The sequence below is a fragment of the Cervus elaphus genome, chromosome 23 (assembly GCF_910594005.1).
Source record: "Cervus elaphus chromosome 23, mCerEla1.1, whole genome shotgun sequence".
NCBI classification, from domain to species: domain Eukaryota; kingdom Metazoa; phylum Chordata; class Mammalia; order Artiodactyla; family Cervidae; genus Cervus; species Cervus elaphus.
In genome coordinates, this window is record NC_057837.1 from 7,416,029 (window position 1) to 7,430,875 (window position 14,847).

The following is a 14,847-nucleotide window of genomic DNA, read 5'->3' on the forward strand; positions in this document are numbered from 1 at the left end:
CTGATAGTGTATGGTTTGGAATCATCACCTAATCCTTTCTCTTCTTTCGGTTATATTTGCCCACCCCGAGGAAACCCTCAGATTCTGTGGTAAAATCGGTCCAGACGGGGCGATGAGAGCGAGCGAGTACAATTCGTGTTGACTGACAGCCCTCCCACACATACAGCTTTAGGCCCTGAAAGCAGCGTTGCCCGTCTGCAGTCACCTGGCGCACCTAGCCCTCCCCATAGGCCACGCCCTCGGGTTCTCCCTGCGCAGCGAAACCGGAGTGAAGCCCAGCTCTTCTCGGAGTTCCCGGGTGGCCGCCCCACGCCACGCCCCAGTCGTGAGCCACCTCCAGCCCTCTCGCGCCCTGGCTCCGCCCCCTCCAGCTCCCCAACGTCTCCGGCGTCAGGCCCGAGCCTGCGCCTGCGCGTGCGCCCTGGGGCCGAAGTCGGGGCGCGCGGCGGCTGGAACGCGGAGAGCGGCGGGAGGTGCAGCCAATGGGAGGCGGCGCTGGCTAGCGGCTGGGAGGCGGGGCCTGCGCGGGTGTTAGGTTAGCGCGAGGCGTGACCTAGTTGACAGGCTCTGAGGTGCTGCTGTGGCGGCGGCCGTGGGGGTGAGGCGGGTGGGAGCCGGAGCCGAGCGCGGGCTGAGGGAGGAGGGCGGCGACTGGAGAGCGGCGAGCGGCGCGGGACCCGGAGCCTCTTTCACTTTTTCCCTCCCGAGTGCCCCCTCCCCACCCTCCCACTCCACACACACCCTGTTTGCCCGTGAGCCTGGGGAACTTGCAGCTTAAAGCCAGCCACCCCCACGGCAACATGTACCCCAGCAACAAGAAGAAAAAGGTGTGGAGAGAGGAGAAAGGTAACCCGGCCGTCGAGTCCTGGGGGGTCGGGCGGCGGGGTGGGTTGGGGGCGGGGGTCAGGGGTCTGTGTGCCGCGGAGCGCTCCGCCCGGCTCCTGCCTCGCGCCCGCCCAGCCGGTGCCGCCTTCCCGGCAGGTCCGTGTGTGTACACGCGCGCACGCCGGCGTGCACGCGCCACCCCCGGGCACCTGCGGCTCGCGCACGTGTGGGCGCACGCCCTCTCCTCCTCCCGCTGCGCCCGGTCACCTTCGCCGGGCCGGCGGCGCGGACCTCTGCGCGGCGGCCGCTGGGCTCCGCCGGACTCCCTCAAGGCCCCCGCCCTGTCCCCGGACCCCAGCCGGGATTCTGGGATTCCCCGCCCAGGTGTTCCACGGACACGTGCCCGCCGGCCAACGGCCGGACTGCCGCTGCTGATGCTGCCCGGCTCCCGCGGAGCCTCAGCCGGTCACCCCTCGCCTCGCTCCCTTGTGCTCCGCTGGCCGGGCGTCCCCGCCTCTCGGTGTTCAGTCAGGGCCTTTCCTTCTGCGCCCGCCGCAGTGTGACTTTTGGAACCTGGATCTCCGGGGACACCTGAAGCCAGCGTGTCTGGTCCGCGAGGCTAGGTGCCTTTGGAGAAGTCCGAATGGGTTTTTCTCCGCAGTGCTTTTCTTCTCGACTCCGTCACGGTCTGAAGTTGCTCCGAGTAAGATTATGAGACTAATGTCACTCTGTGAATGAGCCTACCCCTGAGTTTTGTGCCGATCCAAGCTTGCCCACATCAGTCAGGTTGACGGCGGCATTGAGGTCGATAAAACACTGAAGTGTGCGACTCAACCATCTTTCCCCCCCTTCTCCCTGTTTCTCTTTGGCATCAGTTAGGCAATATTCTAAGAGTCTCTGCAGTTTTTTCTTTGTTTCTTAAAAATTAGCTAATTATACAGAAATGTAGTAAAAAGTACTTGCAGTGCTACTGCTAAGATATACTAAACTTAGAGTATGTCAAGAGTGACAGAAGTGCAAATCTCTCCTAAGTACCTTACCTTCTTTATAGAACAAGGATAAAAGAATGACTAGAGTGAAAGTTGATTTCCTTGATAATAGATGTTTAAAACCTGTGGATTGTTTTTGCAGTTCCTGGTCTTTATAAATAAGGCCAAGCAGCGGATGAAAGAAAGGGAATGAATGTAGGAAAAGAATCCTTTAATATAGGGCTTACTTCAAACAGCGCATGAATAAAGAGATTAATAGGGATTTCTTTTTCCACATTAACTACTGGCAAGAATTAACATAGCATAACTGAAGGAGCCAATTAAAAGGGTCTTTAAATATTGTTGCATACCATTTAATTACATTTTAATGATTATGGACATATATAGAACTAAATTTTGGTGTTGCAAAACAAATGCTGTTGATATATAAAGTAGTGTAAAATATTTTTGTTTTGTTTTCCCAGTAAAAGTTATTTGAATTTCAACAAGAATTTATCTTCTAAGCTTTGAAAAATCTTTTATGCCCATTTTTATTGATGATCTTGAAATATTAGATTGGTATTATTGATAATAATGAAGGCAGAATAGTGAAAGACATGGAGATTGTTTCAATAGATGAATAATTGATGAAATTATAGCAATTACTTAAGAACTATCTTTATTCCATAATAATGTTCCTAAAGTAACAATGTTATAATGGTTCCTTCATTTAACGTATACACTGTTAGACTGTGATAAACAAGCATTTTAGAAACTGTAATGTCTTGATTTTTTTCTTCTCTTACTTGTAATAATAGAAAATATTACCAAATTAATATATCCTAACAGAGAAGCAAAGGCACAGTTAAAGAAGGCGTTTAACAAAGTAAATTTTTCTCTTGTCCAAAATTAACCTATTTTTACATGAAGTTAAATGTTAAAAGAGAAAGTTATTATGGCCTTGAAGACATTTTAGTGTGTCAGTGTCTTAATCAGAATATCTATTTTTGCAATAAGTAGTATTTATAATATGGTAAATCAACTATATTTCAGTAAAATTTCTCTCTATCTTATGTTGTGCCATCAAGAAGGAGCTAAGGATTTCCAGGATAGTAGTATTAAGAAGCTGACGGAATGCATGACCTTTTTCTGAATTGCAGTGAAGAGGGTATTATCGTATTTTTGTAGCTGTTATTTAAATCTAAAGGAAGGCTTACCCACCTCATTGAAATGTCAAGGCATTCTATAAACACATTTTAACTCAGTATACCATATACTGAGTATGACTGAAAAGCTGAAACATCCCTTAAGGAAAAGTTTTGTGTAAAACTGAAGAGACTGTGTATATGACTGTGGCCTCCAGTATGTGTCATTGTTTAAATAAGTAAGGAATTCTCAAGTCCACATAGGTTAAATAAATGATGTTGATCTAATAATTTGCACCCCCTAATTCAAAAGTACTCAGTGTGTATTATCATTTTAAGTACTGAAAGTTAAATTATCTCAGTGTTTTATCTTGTTGTCTTATTTTGTGTCCATAGTTGAGTTTTTAAGTAAATGGAATGACAGAGGTCAGGTTGCTTTCCCATATATACTCTGATACTAAAAAGTACAAGTTCCTTCACAGTATTTTCAATCCTGATTGTTGATATTGCAGTATTTCCATGTCAGTGATCTGAGCTTTTATGGTTGTGCTTTGGTAAACCCCAGTCATCACTTTTCTTCCTCTGTGATTATTTCATATTTACCATTCCCTTCAAGCTTCCTTTTTCACCAAGACCCCAACCTCCTATACTAAACAGATGACATTCCCTTGTGTGTGTGTGTTTTTTGGCTGCGATTGGTCTTTGTTCCTGTGTGCATGCTTTCTCTAGTTGCAGCGTAGGGGCTACTCTTCGTTGGTGTGAGCAGGCTTCTCATTGCGGAGGCTTCTCTTGTGGAGCACGGGCTCTGGGGGTGCAGGCTTAGTAATTGTGGCACACAGGGTTAGTTGCTTCGTGGCATGTGGAATCTTCCTGGGCCAGGGATCGAATCCATATCCCCTGCATTGTCAGGCAGATAACTATCCACTGTACCACCAGAGAAGTCTGCCATTGCCTTTTTGATTCATGGAGAAAACACATGTCATGAACATATGAACAGCCCTAACTTCATTCTCCATAGTCTCTTTCTTTACATGTCCATTGTTTTCAGCTTTCTTCCTTTTTTTTAGAGGAAACACTTTTTTTCCCCTTGGTTTCTAAGGTTAACCCATCTGCTTGTGCTCTTTATATCATCTGTATTCTTTGAGATCTTGTATTGTCATTTATGCTCATTTGGGTATGTTTAATTTCTCAGTGTCTTTGGGTTCCTCTTCTTAGCCTATAACAATGATTAAGTCTCTTCTACCCTAAGGTAGCGTTCCTTCCACAGGGTTCCCCTTGGAGTTGCTATTCTCACTTCTCTCAGTCCCTCAGTCTCCTGGATCTCAGTTATGCTTTAAGGAAACTAATGTTTCTAAAGTCACGCAGTAATAACAATGATGGTGGTACTGGTATAAAAAAATACTATTTGAGTTCTGTTTTTGTGTGCCCAGCACTGTTTTAAGTAACATACTTGAATTGTCTTATTTAATTCTCACAACTTCATGAGGTAGTATATTGTAAGCTTTGAGCTTGCACTCAAAGTTCTCTTGAGTTTTGAACTTCATTTGCCTGGGTTTGAATCCTAGTTTATTGCTTACTAGCTGTGAATCTGTAGATAAATTATTCAACTTCTCTCTCTTCGTTGTCTCATCTATACATTGGGAATAATACCTACCGGCCTACCTCAAGAAGAGAGATGTAAAGAGATTAAGTAACCCAAGATCACATAGATTTGCATGATTTGCGTTAGAATGCAGATGGCTCTGTTGACCATTTTGTTCTCTTTTCAGTGTTGTTTTTGACCTAGGTGATAAAAATATGTGGCTTATTAATTTTCATTCTTCCTGATCTTCCTGTAGCAATTGACAAGATTTCCCCTCTTCTCCTCAATAAAACACTTTTCTTTGCTGGTTTCTATATCACTGGGACACTGATTCACCTTGTACCCCCAGTGACATCTGTTTTGTTTTATTTTCCCCTCTTTGTGTCCACTCCCTAAATGTTATTTGTTTGAGATTTGCTTTCCTATCTTATCCTTCTGTATGAACTTACTGTAGGACTAGAATTTTAGGTTATGAATTCCAAAATCACTAGGCTGGTTTTCTTTCTCCTGAGTTCCAAATTCTTGATTTCAACTTGAATGCCCTAGAGGTCTTAAATTCAATATAGTGTTGACTCTGGAGTATTGTAGTATTGACTAGATCACATGTAAGCCGGTTCTAGGAGCAGGCAAAAATGTTGCTTCCCCAATTTTTGTTCACTTGCGCTTACATAAATACTTTTTGCCGTTTTATTTCTGTGAAAGAATCTTTTAAATTGATTATTTTATGAGGGTTCGATTACCTAAAATGAAATACTATCCTTAAAACCACTTACCTAAACTACTGTACCTCATAGTGTGCTGCAAGAGAATCGAGAGTGCGAGTATGACTGTCAATCGCTCTACATCATGGAGACCTTTGGTAAAGTACATGATACATCATGACAGCTGACATAACAAAATGAGTGAGGATGCCAGTGTCAGTTTATACATTGAATATTAGTAAATCTTAACTTGTTATTCCCTTAGTTTCAAACAGAATTTTTACATTATTCCCGCCCCCCTCCCCCCGTATCCTAGTAGATCATTTTATGCACCATCTAGGATATGCATAATCAACTTTGAATATTAGTGGTATAGTTTTTAGGGTAAGGGCTTCCTTGGTAACTCAGCGGTAAAGAATCTGCCTGCCAACGCGGGAGATGGAGGTTTGGTCCCTGGGTGGGGAAGATCCCTTGGAGAAGGAAATGAAATGGCAACCCACTCCAGTATTCTTGCCTGGGAAATCTCAAGGACAGAGAAGCCTGGTGGGCTACAGGCTATGGGGTTTTAAAGAGTTGGACACACTTAGCAACGAAACAACAACAGCAACCAAAAAACAGTTTTTAGGGTAAGATTAAACTGCTTGGCATGGTATAGAGATTTCTGTCCATTTTTGTTTTATGTTTCCAGTTACTTTTCAAATTTGTGGCCATTTTCCACCTTGTATTAATACCTTCATTAAATTATTCTTGAATAGTTTATTCAAAGCTCAAAATTCTCTAAGCTAGGGTTCAATAGTACATGAACTGAGAACTTCCAGATGTTCAGGCTGGATTTAGAAAAGGCAGAGGACAAATTACCAACATCTGTTGGATCATCGAAAAAGCAAGAGATTTCCAGAAAAACATCTACTTCTGCTTTATTGACTATGCTAAAGCCTTTGACTGTGTGATCACAACAAACTATGGAAAATTCTGAAAGAGATGGGAATACTGGACCTGCCTCCTGAGAAATCTGTATGCAGGTCAAAAAGCAACAGTTAGAACTGGACATGGAACAATGAACTGGTTCCGAATTGGGAAAGGAGTATGTCAAGGCTGTATATTGTCACCCTGCTTGTTTAACTTAATGTGCAGAGTACATCATGCAGAATGGCGGGATGTCATGATGAAGCACAAGCTGGAATCAAGATTTCTGGGAGAAATACCAATAACCTCAGATGACACCACTCTTAGGCCGGAAAGCGAAGAAGAACTAAAGAGCCTCTTGATGAAAGTGAAAGAGGAGAGAAAAAGTTGGCTTAAAACTCAACATTCAAGAAACTAAGATCATGGCATCCAGTCTGATCACTTCTTGGAGAATAGATGGGGAAAGAATGGAAACAGTGATAGACTATTTTCTTGGGTTCCAGAATCACTGCAGATCGTGACTGCAGCCATGAAATTAGAAGACGCTTGCTCCTTTGAAGAAAAGCTATGACCAACCTAGACAGCATACTAAAAAGCAGAGGCATTACTTTGCCAACAAAGGTCCATCTAGTCAAAGCTATGGTTTTTCCAGTAGTCATGTGTGGATGTGAGAGTTGGACTATAAAGAAAGCTAAGCACTGAAGAATTGATGCTTTTGAATGTAGTGTTGGAGAAGACTCTTGAGGATCCCTTGGACTACAAGGAGCTTAAGCCAGTCAGTCCTAAAGGAAATCAGTCCTGAATATTCATTGGAAGATCTGATGCTGAAGCTCCAATACTTTGGCCACCTGATGGGAAGAACCAACTGATTTGAAAAGACCCTGATGGTGGGAAAGATTGAAGGCAGGAGGAAAAGGGGATGACAGGGGATGAAATGGTTGGATGACATCATTGAGTCAATGGACATGCGTTTGAGAAAGTTCCTGGAGTTGGTGATGGACAGGGAAGCCTGGCGTGCTGCAGTCACCTCTTGGGGAGCTTTCCCTGAGACGGTAGTACCGTATAGTGGCTAATGGTGTAGGCTATAGTTGTTGATGGAGAGATCTATGTGGATTTTAATGGAAAGCTCTCTAGATTTGAACAAACTGCTGAACTTTGATGTGCTTCATTTCCCTATCTGCAAAATCCGAATAATTATACTATCAGTTTTGCTGAGTGTTGGAAAGATTATTTTAATAAAAGTATACATGTGAAGGTCCTGGCACACAGTGAGTTCTTTATAAATGACGTCAGCTGTTGTTAATTCTAAGTGTTTAAAAAGTGTTATAATATTAGAATCAAGACTTATAAAGTGTTATTTATATCACCTCCACAAAGGTATTATTAAATTGAAAGGGCATTTTTATTGTTGATGGCATCATAGAATTAAGGAATATCTTGGTGGTTGCTTTTATTGTGCTTTTAGCATTTGTATGTATTTGTCTTAGGATTTTTTATTTTATTTATGTAGCTATTATTTTTTATCTTGCCCATTTCCCCTTTTGTCTTATGAACTCCTCCAGAGTTAAGGGTCACTTTTGTCCCTGCAGTGTATAAATGTATTATTTGGCACATAGTGGACTGCCAGTAGATGTCTGAAAGAGCTTCTTTCTGGACTGTCACAAGAATGTTTTCCTCATCAGGCTTTGATCTTTTTTTTTGCCTGCTGAGTGTTAATTTGACTCCATTCAAATATGGAGTCACTAGATTTGTATTTTGGTATTCTTCAAGCCCGCACCAACTCTTGGTTAATTTAACATGGTTAATATTTAAATTATAAAATAATTCCTGAACTTAAAAGTTAAATACAAATGGAGATTCTGCTTTTATTTTGCAAGAACGTTTGCTGAAGATGACCATAGAGGAGAGACGCAAAGAATACATAAGGGATTATGTTCCCCTGAACACCATCCCATCGTGGAAAGAGGAGATGAAGGGCAAGAGCCAAAATGATGGTAAGTTTCTCAGAACATTTTTTCAGGTAGATACCATTCCTATTTGTTTATGACCTCTGGAGGACAATTGGTGATAGAATGGAATAACTGGCGTTGAATAAAGAGATGTCATTTTTGCTATCTGAAATAATTGGTTGTCATTTAATTGTTTTCAGCAATCTACCCTGTGTTATTTAAACTTAAGAAATTGTATTAACGTAATTCATGTTCGGAAGTATACCACATTTATGTGGTACTTTTTTACAGTTACTTAAACTATTCTACAGTAGTGTTTGAAGCAAATTATATTAGGGATATACTGCTTTGGTGGGATGGCCTGTTGCGTTTGTTTTGATTAAGTTCATTTGAAAGTTATTTTAAGAATTGGATACAGTTGAAAGAGTGTATTAGGAAGAACAGAGAAAAACCAAATAACATTTCATGTAATTTTAGAGAAGAGTTTATATGTTGTATGATATGATATGTTTACCTGTTAAGTATTTGTATGACAAAGTTAACTCACTCTTAAAGTTGTTATGATCTAATGAGAATCTAGATTGTTTTAGGGAAATATATGTGTTAGAATATAAATGAACTATTAAGTATTAGAAAGGTATATGGAAACAGTTCTAAAAAAGCACAAGAGATTTAATGGATGTTTGACATATTATCTCTGAATGAGTACTCATTGGTGTTAATAGTCTGAATGTGAAATTTAAGAAGAAATGGTATTTTTAAGGATATATAAATATTGAGAATGAAAGCTAATTTTATGAAAGGGACTTAGAACCTTCTAATTTCATAGGTTGTGGTCTTAGACCCGGGCTTCCCTGGTGGCTCCAGAGAGGGAATTATAGAGTATACTGTGGACCCAGATCAAGAAGACTGGCATGGAATTCCTATGGGTAAAATCTGTGGGAAATAGCAGCCAAATTAGCCTTTGGTGTCTGTGCAGAGAACACGTTTAACTCAGTGTTTGGGCTTTAGAGAGAATTTTGTTTTTCTAGGAAAGCAAAGCCTGTGGGTTCTTTTAGAGCTTACTCTGCCTGGAAACATGTGTGACCTTGGGCAAATGAGGTAGTGGCTGTACCCCCAGTTCTTTTGGAGTCACTGAATAAGCTGATTGAGATGTACACATCTAACCTGCTTGCCCAGTGTCTTCAGCAAATGCAGTTGTTTTAATAATGGTTGAATTAAGACATCATTGAGAGAAGACAGTGCTGTGTAAAGAAAAGTGTATAGATCAGAAGGACAGATTTTTGGGCCTTGTCTGAACTAAGGCCATGTGCCTCTTCATGTTTTGGTCTCAGTTATTTATTTTTTTGTTTATTAGAAACTGATAGTGAATACTTAAGCTCTACTTTTTGTGACAGGTGAATCTCTCTTTACTTGTGCTTCATTTATCTGATTTTCTTTCTTTATTGCTGTTGTAGGTGGTCATTTTCTAAGGATGATGATCTATTTAAACAAATTTTGCATCCTGAAACAGGTAGATTTCTGTTGCTGCCAGAAGAATTGAAAAAGCAATAGTGATACGTAGGCTGCACTGCCCAGTTTTGGGTCTGCTCATGTCTGTGTAGAGGCTTGACCTTTGTGTTGGTTGCTGTACTTGAATATTCAGCGTGAGAGACTTAGGGTTGAACTGGGTTGTTAGAGAAGTCAAGAGTTTGGTATTTTTAGAGATACCACAGACCAAAATATTTCCCCCAATCAGAGAAGATACATTGAGTAACACCTCACATTGTTATTCCCTAACAAGAGTCTATTATTTAATCATTTCTCCCAGTATGAGCTCTGAAAGTGATTTACAACTGCTGTCTATATTTCATTTGTTTCTTCAAGTTTTTTGAATGTGAATGTTTTTCATGAGGAACTAGGTGGTGTTATCAGAATTGTATTTCTATTAAACAATGTTTTATGTCCATTTAATGTTACTTTATCGTGACCCAGAAATTGGTAACTGGTCTCTTCTCTTTTTCATGAAATGGAATAATACTGTTAATTTCTTTGCATTATTGCACACTTTCATTGTGATTTCTTCCAGTGTTACCTATCCAGTGCTCAATTATACTGAAACATTAGTCAAGAGAGTTTTGGTATTTTATTAGTTTGAAAGATCCTTTAAAAATATAAATCTTTGAAAAATGATAAAGGTCAATTATATAGTAATATTTTTATATTTTAAAGTGTTTAAGCCACTGCTTATAAATGTGTATGTATTAATATATAAGTAGGTATTGGTATTTATAATAATTTAATCTTTTAAGTATAAGATTTCAAACTAAGTTTTAAAAGACGTCTGTTGATAAGTCTGTGCCATTTAGTTTCCGATTTGTAGGAAAGGAATAATATTTGTTGGGCTAGCATAAGCATAATATTCCAGTTTTAACTTTAATAGTTTATTTATTTATCTGTGTCTTTTTGGAAGACCATTTTGGCTTTGATGTCCATGATTACATGAAATGTTCTCAGCCTATTGTTTAACATTTTTTTTCTTAATTTTGTTCAGTTTTCCTTTAATTAAATGCTTCTTATTATTTCATTGTAATAGACATTTAAGTAAAAATGAGGAGAGTGGCCAAATGTATTTGTTGTAATTTTAAGCTATCTTAACAAAAGGAAACCAAAAATTGCCAAATAATATAAAATTAGTGTTTCTGCAGAAAGGAAGAAGCAAGTAGATGATATTTTTTACTTTGACTTACTTGTTTGATAATATCAGAAAGCTAGGGACCTGTAGATGGAGAAGGACATGGCAACCCACTCCAGTATTCTTGCCTATAGAATACTGTGGACAGAGGAGCCTGGTGCGCTGCTGTCCGTGGGGTCCCACAGAGTTGGACACGACTGAAGTGACTTAGCAGCAGCAGGGACCCATAGAAGAAAGAATGGAAGATTACCTAAAAGACTGATACCCAGAAACCCATTTGCTTATTATTCATGTTTATATTTGTCAACTACTATTAGTAAATCTCTGAAATTACATGCTTCTGATTACTTCTTCCTATGGTTAGCAATTATGTAATAATTCTGTTTCATTTGTCAGTTGCTCTGTTGTAGGGAATTTTAAAATACTTGTTTCTCCTATTATACTATTTCTCTAGCACCTGTAATAGTGCCTTATGCCTAGGTGGGCTAAGTTAGTACGTTACATAAGAATGCTTCAGAGGTTAACAGTCTACAAAGGACAATGCTTTTTTATTTTTTTTTAAACTTTAAAACGAGCATTTAAAAAGATATATAAAAATAGACTAGTATAATGAACCTTTATGTACCCACCATCCAGTTTCAACAGTTAATAATGATTAGTTTTATGTCATGTGTATCAGTGCTCCCTGGACATTTCTCCCAGACTATTTTGGAGCAATTCCTGTATATCTTACCAACTTTATCTGTAAATACATGTTTGTGTGCCTGTGCATGCATCTCTAAAAGATAAGGGCACATTTTTGTTATTTTAATATAACCACAATACTACTGTACCTGAAAATTAAGAATTCTTTAGTTAAATGTCCAGTTAGTATTCACATTTTTCTTGTTATCTCATAAAGAGTTTTGCTTTCTTGTATGGTTGATTTGCTTCAGTCAAGATCTAGACAAGGTTCACATACTGCATTTAATTGATATATTTCTTAAGTCTCTTTTAATCTGTAGTTTCTTCTCTTTCTGTCCTTTTGCCTCTTGCAATTTATCTATTGGAAAAAGTAGGCTGTTTGTCTTATAGAATTTTTCACATTTTGGATTTTACTCAGTGCATCTTTGTTGTGTCATTTAGCATGTTCCTCTGTCCCCCTGTGTTTCTTACAAGCTGGTAGTTAAATCCAGAGGCTTGGTAAGACTTGAGTTTTATTTTTTGGAAAGATTACTTTATAGATTATTATACCTTCTTTTTGCATAAGGTCTGGTTATTGCTCTCTGTGGTGATTAGGACTGATCACTAGGTTCAGATATTGTCTGCCTAATCCATTCTTTGTAAAGTTCCCTAAAATAATAAAGATGAGTTAGGTGGAAACTATAAAATTATTTTACTCAGGTATGACAAAATAGTAAAAGGGTCATTTAGAAACTTGATATTTCATATCTTATATGTAATATTCAAATCTGATTTATAGGTCATTTGAAAACATTTAACTAGAAAATACCTGAACTGTGAAGTCTTTATAAGTCTGAATTTCCATTTTTTGAGGTGTATAGAAATATTTTGAGATTTGTGGGTTGACTGGAGACATGTGTGTTTGTTTCTTTTGATTAACTTAGAATTTCAGCCTTATTTGCTCTTTTTAACTAACTTCTACTTTTGAATGATTTTTTAAAGAGGTGATGGCAAACCAAATAATATGTTAACTTTTCTAAGAGGTGATGGCTGATCAAAGAAATAAAAGTTAACTCCAAATTCCTGAGTCTATCACATTGAGATCTTATTTCAATGTTTTGAATTTTGTTATATTTTACCTATGTCCCAAGTTGACTATTGATATTCAAACATCATCAAAGAAAGAGTATCTTAGTCATGTTTCAGTTCTTGTGCGGAGCCCTGTATTTTTATCCTTAGTAAATTAGCAATAATTACTTCTTGAATGTCAGTATATTTATTAATCACCAGAAATGAGGAAATAAAAATATAATTATGTTGCTGAAAATCAGATGGACGGGGTAAGGGACCATATGGCAAAACAAATTTAAAAATTTTAGTAACTATGATGAGGTGGGCTTTGCTACAGATTTTTAAACTATATTAACCGCACTATTTTTATTAAATATTTAATGTTATTTGAAAGACAGACCACAATTTAAAATGATTAAATAGTTAGAAACATGGTATTTATAACAGGATGGAATTTAGTATGGTTATAAAAATTGGAAAGGTATGTTTCCTATTATAGTCTTTTGATATTGATTCCTTTTAATATTATTTTCAGTTTGAGCACTATGCTTTAAAAGTAAAATAATCTATAGAAGCAGAGGAAAACTCAGAGCAAAACACCTCTACTTTTTAAGGTAGAAATCTTTTGTTTTCAGTGGGTGGTGATTTTTTCCCCATTTTTTTCATGATCTTAAAATGAATTTAATTAAAAAACAGAAATATCTTTTTGCCTCAGGTAACTAAAATCACTCAGGCTTATTCTTTTAACATTTATTTGTGAAGTTTCCATTACCTGTGAATATGTTGCCCAAGGAGAGCTTATATTAGAAACATATTTTTCACTCCAGAAGTGAAAGGTAGACTTAAAGACTGGGCTTCCCAGGTGGTTCTAGTGGTAAGGAACTTGCCTGCCAGTGCAGGAGACATAAGAGACTTGGGTTCAATCCCTGGGTTGGGAAAATCCCCTGGAGAAGGAAATGGCAACCCACTCCAGTGTTCTTGCCTGGAGAATCCCAAGGACAGGGTCACAAAGAGTTGGATATGAATGAAGTGACTTAGCACACACAGATTAAAGACTAAAATCCTAAAATGATCTGAATTCTTCTATGATCTGGCCTTTCTCCTTTTGGCCTCTTATTATATCACCCTTTTTCTTGGTCTCTGCATCTAACCACACTGTCCTTTCTCTTTCTGGAATGTTCTGTGCTCCTTCCAACTGCTGATTATTTATCTTTTTGTTTTTATCTTCACATCTCAGCTTTCAGTTCTCAGACTGAAACCTTTCTATTCTCCCTGAAATCTTCCCTGAACCCTTACTCTGAAACAGGTTCCTATGTTAAATACTTTCATACAGCATTGGTAACAGTTTGTTTTTAATGTACTCAATCATAGAATTATCTGATCAAGATTTATCTCCTTATAAAGACTAATTACTGTGAACTTAGGGACCATGTTGTCTGTCTTAATTCTCCTTTATATCCCTGGCATCTAGCATAATGCTTGATGCACTGTAGATATTTAATAAGTATTTGTTTTGTGACTTGAATAAATGATAAACTATTTGCCTGGTGATATTTCATTTCATACATTATTTTTTGTCTTCTTACCTTTTTTTTCACTGAATTATAAAGATTCATGTGGGCCTTAGAAATTAATCCAGTTGTTTTTAATGTAGATAGCAAATACTTTTCCTCTCTGTATTATAAGGTCAGTCTTACTCTTTTAAAGGTTAGATAGCCTAATGATAAGTAACAGTAAAGATTTTACAGAACTACTGTATAGATATTTAACTAGTTAGTTGACCCAAGGATGAGAATTCATGTGTTACGTTCATTCATCAGTATTGTATATTGTTATTTGTAGTACTTAGTAACTAAACATCATTATTTTAATTTCTGTGTGCTTAAATGTCAACAGAACTTAAGTTAAATGAGTGTAAATGTAGAAGCTTAGGCCTATTATATAACAACAGTTTTAAGTGTGGAAAAATTTTAAGGTATTCTGAATGCCTTTATTTTGCAATTATTGATTTTTGACACATAAAACAGCCTAGAAATTATCTTATTATTACATCCTGTTTAATACCCTTTACTGAGTTTGTTAGTTTGCTTCCAAAAAGAACTTGGCTACAGATAAAGAATTAGGTTCCCATGGAAGAATTAAGCTGAGTAAGAGAATTTTGAGGATAAATGACGTTCGCACTAATGTGTGAAAATATAAACAATTTTTGTGTAGTGGTATTTTGTGTGAAGGTGTAAGAATCAGTTTAGTCAGACATTTGTGAAATAAGGTTAACTTCTAAAATGGAGAAAAAAAGTATCAAATTATATAGGGATTCATAATTCACTACATGGTTTTTGTTTTTCCTCTGCCTTTATCTCACC

The 14,847-nt window shown here is 38.2% G+C and overlaps 1 protein-coding gene across 4 annotated transcripts in view; it reads left to right on the forward strand.

Annotated features, from left to right (window-relative positions):
* Positions 1-503: 503 nt before the first annotated feature.
* The window catches only part of MACROD2 (mono-ADP ribosylhydrolase 2), a 2,147,232-nt gene continuing 2,132,888 nt past the window's right edge, over positions 504-14,847 (forward strand). For 2 of the 4 annotated variants that reach the window (XM_043882749.1, XM_043882751.1), the window contains exons 1-2: positions 505-846; positions 8,005-8,121. In XM_043882749.1, the coding sequence (XP_043738684.1) occupies positions 801-846; positions 8,005-8,121 (163 nt within the window). In that variant the 5' untranslated portion in view covers positions 505-800. Of the gene's footprint in view, positions 847-8,004; positions 8,122-14,847 lie in introns of all 4 variants that reach the window. The other 2 variants (XM_043882748.1, XM_043882750.1) reach the window with 2 other exon arrangements.